General features: G+C 45.8%; 3 protein-coding genes across 3 annotated transcripts in view; all 3 read right to left on the bottom strand.

Annotated features, from left to right (window-relative positions):
* Positions 1 to 414: 414 nt before the first annotated feature.
* LOC108580248 lies at positions 415 to 5,892 on the bottom strand. Its single transcript, XM_017943959.1, has 3 exons — positions 5,878 to 5,892; positions 3,010 to 4,617; positions 415 to 2,973 (listed from the first exon to the last, which is right to left on the bottom strand). The coding sequence occupies exons 1-3, from the start codon at positions 5,890 to 5,892 to the stop codon at positions 415 to 417; spliced, it is 4,182 nt and encodes a 1,393-aa protein (XP_017799448.1).
* Positions 5,893 to 7,761: 1,869 nt separating this feature from the next.
* On the bottom strand, positions 7,762 to 11,564 carry LOC108580247. Its single transcript, XM_017943958.1, has 2 exons — positions 11,460 to 11,564; positions 7,762 to 9,915 (listed from the first exon to the last, which is right to left on the bottom strand). Exons 1-2 carry the CDS (start codon positions 11,562 to 11,564, stop codon positions 7,762 to 7,764), a joined length of 2,259 nt encoding a protein of 752 aa, XP_017799447.1.
* A 1,288-nt stretch (positions 11,565 to 12,852) lies between these two features.
* Positions 12,853 to 13,314, bottom strand: part of LOC108580246 — a 3,987-nt gene continuing 3,525 nt past the window's right edge. Inside the window, exons 6-7 of the mRNA XM_017943957.1 lie at positions 13,027 to 13,226; positions 12,853 to 12,940 (exon numbers count right to left, since the gene is read on the bottom strand). Coding sequence (XP_017799446.1) covers positions 12,853 to 12,940; positions 13,027 to 13,226 — 288 coding nt within the window. The remainder of the gene's footprint in view (positions 12,941 to 13,026; positions 13,227 to 13,314) is intronic.

Below are 13,314 nucleotides of genomic sequence, written 5' to 3'. Positions count from 1 at the left end.
TAATATATATGTGTATGTATGTACAACAAACGCTAGCACCTTAAAAACATACGATTAAAACGTTTCCCTCAGTCTCGATTTTTTTGAACGTTCCTCCATTTTTACGCAAAATGGCGTTTAATTGGGTCTAACCTAATTGACAATCAGGTGGCAGCCTCTATTTGACAATGAATCGAATGACAGAGAATAAATGATGATCAATCGATGAAACACAATTGCTTAAAGTCTACTTGTTATTAACAAATTTTATCCTTACAATGCACCCCCTGCAATTTTTCCAACAATTTATACTTTTTTTTACCGTCGTTTAAAGAAGAAAAGAAACACGCGATTGGGCAATTTTTTAGATATTTCGATTTTCCCAATTGTCCGCATTGTACGATTAAAATATATCATTCACCGATCTCTTCCAACTCAAACCGTTCTCTTTTCCGCCAAAGATCGCCGCGTATCAGTGTGCCCTAAATTAGAATGCGACATGCCATCGGACATCTTATAAATGTAATCCCTCAACGTGTCGTCGTAGAATTGCTGTTGCAATCGTTGCTTCTCAGTCTCGAAGAACTGCTTCAATTGATCCCTGTCTTGAAAGTAGTTCGGTGCTCCTCCTCCATTAGGTAGTTGCTTGTTCTTCAACAGTAAACCGTACAAATTGTGCATCTTAGGATGATTGTAAACGTTCTCTTTACTGTCTACTCCCTTGTGCTGTTTAGATACCTTAGGAAAATTATTTCTATCCCTCGACGAGTGATCGAACCTGGAGCCTTTTCTGAATTGCCTCGAATCGTGCTTATTGTCGTAATGAGAGAAACCGTCTGCGTGAATTGGATCGATGTTCGACGCAGAACTTTCGATACCGCCCGATTTAGGTGACATATTGTTTCTAGGATGTGATCTTGGCCCGTGATAATGATTATGGTTGTTGTATCTCGATGGTCCAGGTCTCTTCTTTCCTGGTTTGTCGTGGTAGTGACCTTTCGAGCGATGTGAATTTGGTTGCGGTGGTGTCAGGAATTCTCTGATATACTTCGTGTCCCTAGGATCGTTGTTAGATCCTGGTTTGTGTTTCTCTAGATCGTGAGGTCTACGGTGTCTTTGCGGTTTACCGTTTCCCTGGAAATTATGCAAAGATTCCGAGGGGTGATTCTTCAGCATCTGTTCCAACGCAGCCAACAATTCGTCCGGTTTCTTGCTAGGTAGCTCAGCTGTCTTCACTTTCGTTTCACTGTGATGTCCCTCTATTTGATCGTTGTTCCTCTTGTAATCAGACAGCGAGGCCTTCAATCTCTGCAGTTCGTTCTTCAACTTGGCAATGTCCATCGTGTCAGACATATTCTGACGATTGTTCCCTGGCTTTCTGTCGTTGTTCCACTTCTGAGAATTGTAGATCGTCTTCAGAGATTCCTTGAACATTTGCTCTGCGTAGTTCTCCAGGTCTGACGTCAATTTTGGTTTGGCCAGTAGTTCGCTTTGCGCTGAGAAGGAAGGCTTGAAGAAGTTACCACCTGGTATCAGTGGGACCAGGTTCAAGTTCTGTTGCAGAGGTTCGTTCGCGTGCAATTTACCGTTGAGAGCGTTCTGATTCTTCAGGACGTCCATATTAGGGACGAAATTGATCGGATTGAACACGGGTCTTTCCAGGGAGTGATACGCTTTCAGATCACCGCCGGGCTGATTGTTCTTCGAGCCGATCTCTGTCAAAGAATTCACCAGGTTTTGCATATTCGTGGATTCCGTGGTCGTGGATAATAGGGCTGGCCTGGCAGTGACGAAGCTGGTTGTGGTGAACATAGGAATCGACGTCGTTAAAACCGCAGTGGGATAGTGCATCGTCCCGTAGGAATCTATTATGGTATCCACCGGGCTGGGTTTGATATTCGGATTGACAATTTCCACGTTCCTCGTGCCAACGTGTGGCAAATGGGCATTCTCGATGATTCCTGAAACACCTGGCGACGCGTTTACCGCGTTAATGTTACTGTTAGTTTGACTGCCAATGCTATCGACCGTTTCGTACGAGAACGAAGGCATTTTGATGTTCCTCAGCGTTGCCACGCTATTGTCGTATCCCGTGTCCTGTATCTTCAGGTACTGGCCTTGGTCTCGTGGCTGAAGCACGAGATTAGTTCCTTGAATCGTTTGCTGTTCAGGAATCACTTGAGGAGTGCTAGCAGATATAGTCGTCAATGTTGGCATTGGCTGTAACACTGCCGGTAGCAAATGAGTCGTCTGGATATAAGTTTTCGTCTTCGGGGCTACGTTGACGTTCTTCAAGATCTGCTGATAGAGGCCACCTTGCAGCTGTGGCTTAACAATTTGCTGAGAGTTCGAGTTCTGCAAATAATAAGAGTTACCATTTATAGTCTGCCTCTGATCGTTCTGACCGACAGCGAAACTTGCTGAGGCCAAGAAATTCGTACTGGCACCAGGAAGCATGGTCTTCTTGTTCTGAGACTCGGACGTCATCAGGCTGATCTTCGTAACGGGTATAGTCTGAGGCGTAGGTGTGATCGTTGGCATCGTTGGAAGTGGCTGGAACTGCAGGCTGCCATGACTAATGGGATTTTGGCCGTGCATCCCGTGAGGATTGACCTGAATATAATCCGGGCTGGTAATAGGCGTCTGCACCAGTGTTGGAATAGATTGAAGAGTTGGCTGAGGGACGATCAGCTGTGGTATATGGTTGGTAGACACCTGATGGGGACCGTTCACGTAAGTAGCCCTAGACGTAGCTGTTTCTTGAACATCCTGTATCGGTATGCTCTGGAGACTCGGATTCAAGTTCGGAGTGACTGCGTAAATTGGCGACACCGTGCTGGACGCGTACTGGGGCTTAAAATTCGCGGCAAACTTGTTCTGATCGTTTATCTGAGGAAGAAACGCCTGCATGGGATTGTGAAAGCTGTTTTGACCGACGATGATGTCTGGGATAGGCGTAGATACCCTTATTTTCGCATCGTGACCGATTATATTCTCCGCGGTGCTCACCATGGGTGTCGGTGTGCTAACCGTGCTGACTGGTGTCGCTGAAACGATGTTACGCAAAACTGCATTGGACATGTCGAAACCTTGACTACTGCCAATCGCTGTTGCGTGATCGAAGTTAGCTACCGGCACCAGGTTCACTTTAACCGGAACGATGAGCTTGGGTTTCTCGAGCTGACCGATTTCGATACCGCTCGAGTGTGAAATTTCCAGGTTAGGAGATACCTGATTCCAACTGCTGCTCGGTTTAAACTTCGAACCCTGTCTACCGTCGTACCGTGTGTCTTCGTAGCTGTCGTCCTGACGCCGATCCTCGTCCACCCAAGAGTTTCCTCTCACTCTCTGACGGTGTGATTTCGATCTCGACGAATGGTACCTTTTACCCTGACTTTCGTTCTCTCTACTGTCGTCCAAGGACCCTCGATGCTCCTTGGGAAGCCTCTTCGAGCTGTCGCTAGGTCTTCTCCTGCCTTTCTGCAGTCTTCTGGGTCTCTCCGTGTATTCCACGTAATCTCCGTCGTCGGACACGTCCCTGGAGTCCTCGTCACTTCGAAATCTGCCGTTCCTGTTGTCCATCGTGTAAAGATTCGATATTTCCGAGCTGACAGAGTCGAGGATCCTCGATGTTTGGAAATTATCGTTGCCCGAGCCGGCGAGTCTCGGCTGATCGAAGTTGTAATTGGACTCGGCTACCACGACAGGCCTGGAGAACCTATTATTTTGTGTGACTTGCGAAGAAGAAGCCATGGTATCGTAAGAGTGGATATTGACCTCCTGGTTCGTCCTTGGAAAGGACGACGCAGTTGGCTCGTTCTGCCTTGTCTGCCCGTGACCGTCGTAGTTCAGAGGATTTTGCTCATGATAATTGCCGTTCACTTTCTCTTGCTCGTGATTCTTCTTTTCTTTGTCCTTCGCTGAATCCTGAGAGTAGTAATAACTGTACGAGTTCTGACCATTCGTTCCAGGTACGACCAGTCCATAATTCCCCATGTAATTCTCCATATTTTGCCCCTTTCCTTTGGTCTTATGCTTCGACGAGGATTGCTGCCCGTCTTCGTTCTCGTTGAAAGTCGACGACGAGTCGTCGTAAAAATCTTGATAAGTTGCCACCACCGGCGTATTATTTCGAACTTTCAGCAACTCGAATTCGTTCGGATTGGTTTGGAACTCGAAGGATCGACGATTCGTACCGAGACTGGGAAAATTCAAAAATATCCTAGCTTCCGTCGAGTATACAGGATCGTTTTCAAATTTACCCCTTTCTTCTTCGTGCTCTGTCTCCTTGTGTCTCGTGTCTGTCGAGCTCGAATTGTCCTCTTCGTTCAAAGAATTCGTCCGAGTAATGTTACTCGAGTCCGATGGAAAGACCGTCGAGGCTGCTTGTTTCGATAGATTAGGTGACGGAGACACCACCATGGGCACGAAACCGTTCGAATTCTCATAGTGCACCGTGGTGTCTATTATCGACGTGATCAACTGGTCTCGGAACTCCTTCTGCTTCCGTTCAGATTTCTGCGCCGTCTGCGCCACATTTTCCGACGCGGTGGCAACCTGATCGAACGCCAGCTCGTCCTGAAGCTCGGCGTTTCCGGTGCCTATCACGTGTGGCCAGCTCAAAGATAAAATAACGACCTGCGTGGAATACGAAATTATTAGCGATCAAAGGGAAACACAAGCGTTTCAATTATTCAACTCGTCCTACTTTTCGTTATTCCGTTTAATTGGTCGAATTAATGATCAGGGAGCGAAATTCGGTCGAAGACAAATGTTCTTCGCGTTTTACCGTTGCAAGAATTTTTACAGCCCCAACCCTGGAGCCATCGACAGACCGAGTCAATTAGCAGCAAGAGTGTGTCTAGACGCACGCGTTTCAAAGCGATCCCGCGGTGAATGCGAGCTCGTTTCACTGGTGAACTGGCTCGTCGATGGACGAAAGAAGAAAGCGCGCCGATTATTGCGAACTTAAGATAATAGCAAAGCTAAACGGGAATAAGTGGCAGTCAAGGGGCTGACCTAGAAAATAAAAGCAGAGTGGAAAAGTAAAATTCGCTGGGCATGCTTGTGTATACTGGGACATTCTAAGACTGAATGTGCACAGAAGCAGATCCTCGGGAACTTTCTCACTGTCTCGCGACGAACAAACTCAAGTATCGTTGTATCGCTGTGCAGTTGTGAATTTGTCACTGAAAACGGTGCTTGATAAAATATAAAGCGGAAAACGAGGGAAGCACTTTTCTCCAAAGCAGAGATAATGGGATAATGTTTTCGTTTCACGTAGCAGCGGGATAATTAGAGATGTAAAAGGAAATAATCACGGTTAATGGTAGGGATAAAATTGCCCTTAATTGCTACGAAATACGTTTACCACGTAGCGAGCGATAAATTCCAGTGAACTTTCCAGCGGAGCGAAATAGAACGACATGTAAAATTGAATACTCCGTGGGGCACAAGGAAAGTAAGATGTTTCCTTTAATTGGCCGTGAGATAAATTAGGGAAAACCGCGACGTCGAAATGTGAAGGAAGAAAGTGCTCCAATTAGACTGGTCCGTATGTGTTTAGACACACTCTAGAAACTTTTATCGGCATCCTATCTCGAATTCTTTTCCGATAAATACGAATTCTGCTTCCGTCCGACTGTTAGCATTTTTTAACATTTCTTCAGACAATTAGGAAAAAATGTGAAATCTTGCATTGCAATTCAAATGCCGATCAGCCTACTTCCCCGTGGAAGCGTGCATAACTCTACCGTCGCGAAAACTCGATCCTCGAAAATACCGACACTCGTTCACGCATAGGTAGACATTTGAACACGTCGATTGTGTAATCGTCGCGATTCCCACGGAATTACATTATCGGCACTTTTCGTCGAGAATTGAATGTCACGTACTTACAAGATGAAAGAACATGTTCCTAGCTAGAGCGCGGGGCGCAACGTTTCCCCTCTAGAACAGAAAACCACGATTAAGAAGCACCGAGTGTCACTGAGGTTCCCGTTGAGCACATCGATCGCGTACGGCGGATCCTCTGTCCAGAATCTCTGTATTAATCCGTAAGAACTTGCGAGGTGGACCTCCACACGAGAACTGAGCCACATAGTAGACACGCGATTTTCTTTATACACTCCGGTAGCCAAGTGAAAAATATCGTTCTAAATATTATCCCATAGTCCACCAGCCGGAGGATACTTTCATTCGCGACACGCGACCAACGCTGGGAAACTGTTGTCCGTAAGGAGTGCAGGATGCTCGCCACCCATCATTATCGTTCGACCACGCGAATTTTCTGGAAGAGAGAAAAGAAGAGAAGAATCACCGCCATGTTTCTATTCCTATCGTAATTTCCAATCTACAAATATTTCGCGCAATTAAATGCAATTACCCATAATGATACATAACTTTGTTAATCTCTTCTCTGCTGGATAATTGTCTTCGTTTCGCTTTGTAGGTGACTTCATCACACTCGCGCGATTCTGAAGGTATTCAGAAAGTCGAGACACATCGACGGATTTTATTCTCCTTTTTCTATTTTCGTCGACGTACCGGTCTATCGAGAAACGAAGAAACTGGTAATTGGTTATTGCACAAAGTATAAAAGATTCACCTCGGACGGTCAGTAGTTTTCCGGCGGCGTTTTACGCGCTCTGAAACACACGCATTATGCGCAGCGCGCTCACTCCTCCCGATGCAACCAGCCTCACACGATAGAAACGACGGCCGACGACGCTAGTACTACGGCTACAGAGTCGTTCCAATGTGTGTAAGAACGCGCTTGCAATCGCCACAGTTTAATGCCTTGTATCTAATTGCCGTGCTCTGTAGATGTGCCAAGATATGATCGTTGGATCTCGTTGTGAAAACGTGGAATTAACTGGCCCTACAACCATCGCGGATTTACTTTGTTCGTCTACACCTACCAGACAATTAATGCTAATTGCCAAGTGGTAACCATGTTTGTGTTCGCTGAATTTTTCCTCTCTCTTCTTCGCGGCGAGGAGATTCTTTCAGATTGTCCGCGATAGAACTTTGATGAAGATCTGCGCTTCGAGATCCGTATCGATGTTTGATGTTGACGTTGAAGAAAGGCTCGTTTTCCGATGTATCGATGTGTTGAATCGTGTAAACGAGAGAAAAGTTAGAAATTCACCGTTAGGGTTCTTTCCACGTTTCTTTCGATTTTCTAGACGGCCTGGGTTAATTAGATAACACGTATCAAGATTTTCCGAACGATTATCGAAGATACTTCGGATAGAGATACTCGTGGAGAACGGTAAAAGGAGAATTGAAAGTAAGGAAAATGAACGTACGCTTATTTAAGCAGCCCGTGAAGATACCGGTGTGATTAGGATCATTAACGGTCTCGTTAAACGAAGTTTTCGAGGAAGTAAAAGGCTCGTTTGCTTAAGTACGAAGTTTATTTAATTACACGTGGAATGTATAGAAAAGCGCAAGGTATATCGCTTCGTGCAAGATCCTTAAAAACTAATCTTATAAAGGTACCTTCTTGAAGTGAGAAATTTGGTGAATCGCGTAGGTACAGTTTCAAAGCGATCGTCAGCTTCGAGTTTCGCCAACTCTTCGAAATTATCATACATATTTCGTGGAAAATCAGCGTTCGTCCAGGTACGACATTTCACGACGAAACATTATTGCACAACCCCGTATTAAATACTATATACCGAGTGACTATCTTCGATCTAGTACACCAATCGATCCTTCGATTCCAATGGCACAGATCATCTTGCGGGATCAGAATAAACGTGCCCGAGATTAAATGGTCTAATTCTTAGCCTTGTACGTCGGGTATCTCGGATCCTCCAGTATCTGAACGTTCTTCACCTTCTGCCTGCCGATAGATCCTTGAACGTAACGATTGTTAACGAAATCTCGATCTTCCACGTTGCTCGTTTCGTAACTGGATCTGCCGATGTAAGAGTTAGGCGTGTAACTAGGCGGCTCGCGAGCATCGTCCTGCGTCAATCGAATCAGATCCAAAACAGGGCTCTTGCTAGACCCAGAACTCGGACCTTTCGACAGGGATTCCGCTCCGAGACTATAAGTGGAGGGCTCGGCCAATTCTTGAATGCTCTTAGCGTACTGAATAAGGTACTGCTGGAGCAGTGCCTTCAGATTAATGTTCTGCGCGGCTTTGCTCTGAATAGGAGAGGCGCCGTCCACTCTGAGTATAATGACCGGTATCAAAGAGTTCCCGGCCTGCACGAAAGTCGGGCGAACGTTGAGAATGGACGAGGGGTTCCTGATGTACTCCGAAATGGACGGGTTGTAATTCAATAGGTCCGAGTATTGAAGGTTGGAGTAGCTGCTTAGGTCGCTATTGCTCAGGCTCTGCTTCGCCGATCCTTCATCCTCCGCCAGTACCGTGTCCAGGTAATTCTGCGTTTTCGGACTGTAATAATTAGACGAAGTTCTGAGACGATTAAGAGTAGTGGTGTTGTCGATTGTCGGTTCTGTTGTGTAACTATCAGTGTACTCGGGATTAGGACTGTTCACCATGTACCTCGAGGTAGTCTGCTGATAACGTGACTCGTAATTAGGCCTCGTTCTACCTGCTGAAGAGGAGGAAGAAGAGGAAGAGGAAGGGGAAGAAGAGAAAGAATAGGAATTGACCGCGTTACTGCTTGGCTTGCGTTGCTGTGCCAGGTTCACGTTCTGCCGTTGGGTCACTAAATTCTGATAACCGAGCCGGTACACCTGTTGCTGCGGCAAACTCGACGACAACGACTCCGAAGAGACGAATGGGTTTGGCTCCTGTCCGGTCGGCTCGGAAACGCTGGGAAATTGCACCGGTCCCTGGGAGAGAATGCTATTTTCCGTGGAGCTGCTTTCATAAATCGAATGACTGCCCTGGGATTTTAGTTCCTCCGCCGCCGATTGCGACGGATATTCCACGTAAGTGGCTGGAGGGACGTCGGACACCCTGCCGTCCGGATACTTCCAGAAGACTTTGTTCTCGTACCGTATACCATCCTCCACGGTGTATCTCTGGCCGGCTGAGCTAGGGAAATGAGTATTGTAGTTTAACGGAGCGAGCGTGGAGGACTGGACACTTTGTGGGACGGGAGCGAAGCCATGGGAATTGATATTGGATTGAATATTCTGTCTCTGGCCTGTGTAAGTCCGCGTGGGATAGTTAAACGAGTCGGTCTGCGGACTCGGGAACTTCACCGGGCTAGGAGTTACGTATCTGACCGGTTGTGTCGCGCTGAAAGCCAAAGGTGATTGCGTGGTAGTCGAGACACCGTTGTTCCTGTATCCGGAATTTTGAATTGCGAATGAGCTGACCGGCGGTCTCGACGTTGTCAGGTAGTCCTGGTACGACTCGAAGCTGGAACTTGCCGCGGCTTGTTGCGGCTTCGTTCGTTCGCCGAACACAGATTTCCTCGTTTGGTGAACATTTAAGTATCGGTAGTTCCCTGGATTTTCACTTTGACCAATTCCATCGAACGAATTCTGACGTGTACCGTAGTGTCCTTGTTGACTGCTAGGTTGCACCCTTTCTATTATAGTTTTAGGTAAAAACGGACTGACCGATTCCTCGATGCTCACAGTTGTGCCTGACTTTCCAGCTGGAAAATAATAATTGTACCTTCTCGATTGGATGTTATTCTTGTCGAGACCGTAACCAAGACCACTGTTCACTGTTCGCTTCGATTTTTCCTCGGCGGTGACGTTTTCCTCGTTCGTGTCGTTAGCGAAGTCCAGGAGAATGATCGGCGGCAGGATTGGTAGCTTATCCTCCTCCCGATCCTCCTCCTTCGAGTCGTTCTTCTTCGAAAGGACAATGTCGACGTTCTCTGTATGGGAAGAAGCAGAGACGGCCTCGTCTTCCGGTGCATCGTCCTTTTCAGCGGGGAGAGTCTTCCCGGAAGTGTTCGTGGAGCAGAGACCAATTATGAGAAGAATCGCGGCGATCTGAAAGCGACGAAGAGCGTGTAAAAATCAGCGCCAGAGCTCGTTTAAACGGATGCAACGTAACAACGAGACGGTGGTGGGTTGGTTATCGATCTTACAGCTCGATGGTACAATAATGATAATCTCACTTTCACCTCCCTTCCATCACCGAGTGTGCACGCGTGCCGCTCCCTTTTATTCTTCGACGTGGTCTCGTCGGCCGGGACGTCGTCGTTTAATACCGAGCTAACCGATAATTATCGAGGGGAAATCGTGCTTTCCTGAACGACGGTTATATTCAACGCAGATGCCCAACCTTGGCGGAAAGGAGTACGAATTTCTACAAGGTCACAGAGTTGAAGTGAACCACCCGATCGGCAAGTTAGGAGAACGAGTTTCATGTGACGCGCACTTGCGATTTTCACCGCTTTCTTCCGACGATCACAACCGCCTACAGGTATATTCCTACGTAAGCGCCTCGAATTTCAAGAATTCACGCCGATTCTCGGAGAAATTGTAAAGCATCGCGTGAAAAAAATATTCCTTCTCATCGGTGTAAATTTCAATCTTATTCAAAATTTACGGCTAATAATCTCCGCGGGAGACGGGTATGAAAGTTACTTGAGATGCGTAAAAAAGTATAACGTTATACTCTTTCTCCTCGTAGATTATCTGCAATAGAAACTGTTCGATCTTGAAATAACCCTGTAACTTGAGGCAACCGATGTTTCGCAAGAGGGGACGACGATTATTTGGTGAACTAACGGGAGGGTCTGACAGTTTTCTACCAGGGTTTATCCTTTCGAGCAGGTAAGGAAATCGTTACCTAATAACGAACAGATTTTATGACAGCTCGGAGAGACCGCTGCTCCTCGAATACCCTAAAGGACTTTCACTGACTTGCTCAAGAGCATCTGCCACACGGCTTACTTCGCCGGGTCTGCGCGGACGACCGTGGACGAAAGAAAATAAGAAACACTTTCTCCGTAATGACCGATTCAGAGGAGCCTGGACTCGATACGAGTGGACGAAGAGGAAAAAACAAAAGTTCACCGACAAAAATAACGAATACACTTTTCTCAGCTTCGTTTATTTCACTTCGACGATCGAGATAATTACGAATAACACACCGTGTATAATCAACGGGATTAAACCAGCTATGAGACCTGTGTGAGAGATGTTACGCGAGAAACGGGACGAGATAAATTGAAGAACGTGTACGCGAGTGAACGCGTACGTAGCACCGCTGCTCAGAGGAACTGACAGGAGTAATCGTTCATAAACGAGATAAGGTTAGAAATTCGAGTCTGTGCACGTGAAACTCTTACATTATCCTCCGAGCAATAATCTGCATACATGAATGAAATTATCAGCGTGACTGTTACATTTCCCCGACTGCTTTGCTATTTTATATAAAAAATGACACCGGTGCAAATTGAACCGATGGAAGAAGCGGCGTTATCCGACGAAAGGATTAAACCGGTGAAAGAGACCGCACTTTCCAAGTGTAAAAGTGTAATTTTAAGGAAGAAAGCTGGGCTGAAATGAGAAACTGGCGTACTTACCACCTGAATCGCGTGAATCCTCATGACGATGGCCGACCTTAACACCTGTGCGCTTAGCGGTCTTCTCTTGTGTATTTGGAACTGATGAAGCAGAGACGGCAACATCCCACCTTATATGCCTTCGCCTGAACCGCGAGAGGGACACCACGATTATAGTTTCACCGCTACAACACACTAGCATTCCTTGGTCTATACGTGCGGGTAGACGCCAGTAGCGTAGCGGCGCTACTGAGATTGTGTGTTCAGCCATCGCTAATATTTCGACACGACGAAAGCTGGAATCGACGATCTAATTCCCGGCCCGGGCGATAATTAATCCTCGGCAGACGCCACGTGGATACTTTACGACGCGCCAAATCTTTGACATTATGCAAATTAGCCGAATTACCAGATTTGCCAAATTTTTCTAGAAAATTAAGAAACCTTCTCTCTAATGTTTCTCCCATATTATCGCTACTTACTCCTAACGGACGACAGAACGTCCGGAGGAATTGTACGTTGTAATCGATGTTTATTTGGTTAATTGTACGGTTCGGTTGAGAAGAACGTTGGATTCTTCGTGAGAAATGAAATGAACAATTTTACGTGATATTAATTGCACGAGTGAACGATTTGAAAGGCCTACACCATTGGCTTCTTCTCCTGCAGCATCCGCTTTCTCATTTTGGCTCGCCGACACGTACGAGGAAAGAACTACGCGCCGGTGCCTTGTTTATGTGTCGCTGTCGATAATGTTTTTATCATAGACACATTAGCACCGTAATCAAAACTTTTAGCCAAGTGTGTAGAAAGCATTATATACTTAAGGCGTTTCTAAGCTCGTCAATTTTCACGCTTACCTCGTTTAAAAAGGTTCTCGCTAATAACCGTTGCCAGTATGCAGAAATTCTGCTTATTTCTTGGTCGCACAAACATTTACCGGCGTTTAACGATTTCGTTTACTTAATTTATCGTACTTCATTTACAAACGAAATTCAGGCCAAGGATAAACTTCTCTTTCCACTAATTACAACAGAAATTTCAATTACAAATTGCAGATACATGTACCTGTTCGTGTATATATACATATATAAAACAACGTGTGGTTTAGTAAGAGTTTATTTTAAAAAATCGTATAAAACGTACACCCGTGAGACGATAGCGAGAAAAGATATCGAAAAAACAAACAAAGAACAAAGTTAGGCGTAACTGTGACGTTCTCCACTGATTGCTCGATGATTTTCGATGAAAGACTAGATGGGTTCGCGCCTTTTTATCGTCGTTCGACGTGTCTTCGCTCACTCCTGCAATTGCCTTGAACGTAGAAATTTTTCTTTTAGACAGAGCTGTGCACCCTACTGGCCATCATGCTCGACGTTCGTCAATTGTCAAATGAGGAAACGACTCTCGATCGTTAATAATTGGTCTTGCGCTTTTTGTGTAGAAAGTTCTCTTTCGATGGAAGAAAGCCACTTTCCAATTTTATTGGCCTCTCTTGATATCTGTAATAAGCGTTTAACAAGAACATTAACACCAAAAGGAAAATCTACTCCGTTCGAGTCATTCTACAAAGTAGCAATCGCATTACCTGTCTGAATCTTGTGCTGCGATTAATTTACTGGGAACGTAGGAATCCAGTAGCGATCTAGGTTCAGAGGAACCTACGTGATTCTGCTCGGGAATAGATTCTTCCTCTTGCGGCACGGGTAACAAAGTTGTTGGAACTGCCTTGAAATCCTGCGAGGCCAGCTGAGGTGGTATCAAATCGACACTGGGTTCTTCCGGATCCTGTCGTGGTACAAAAAAGGATCACTTTGTACCGAGAAATTTTGTGGGCAGCCATGAAGCTTTAAATTGTAAAGGACCTTTAACTTCT

This window comes from Habropoda laboriosa, unplaced genomic scaffold, assembly GCF_001263275.1.
Source record: "Habropoda laboriosa isolate 0110345459 unplaced genomic scaffold, ASM126327v1 scaffold9, whole genome shotgun sequence".
Classification (NCBI taxonomy): Eukaryota; Metazoa; Arthropoda; class Insecta; order Hymenoptera; family Apidae; genus Habropoda; species Habropoda laboriosa.
Note: the sequence above shows the minus strand (reverse complement) of the source record. Positions and strands in the feature narration are given on the sequence as shown.

Excerpts from the sequence above, each read along its gene's own strand:
- LOC108580248 (XM_017943959.1), bottom strand. Across the intron at positions 2,974-3,009 it reads CAGCGACACCAGTCAGCACG|AATATAATCGGTCACGATGC; the intron begins GTTAGCACACCG and ends AGCACCGCGGAG.
- LOC108580247 (XM_017943958.1), bottom strand. The coding sequence starts at position 11,564 with ATGTTGCCGTCTCTGCTTCATCAGTTCCAAATACACAAGAGAAGACCG. Across the intron at positions 9,916-11,459 it reads GGATTCACGCGATTCAGGTG|ATCGCCGCGATTCTTCTCAT; the intron begins GTAAGTACGCCA and ends CGTCGCTTTCAG.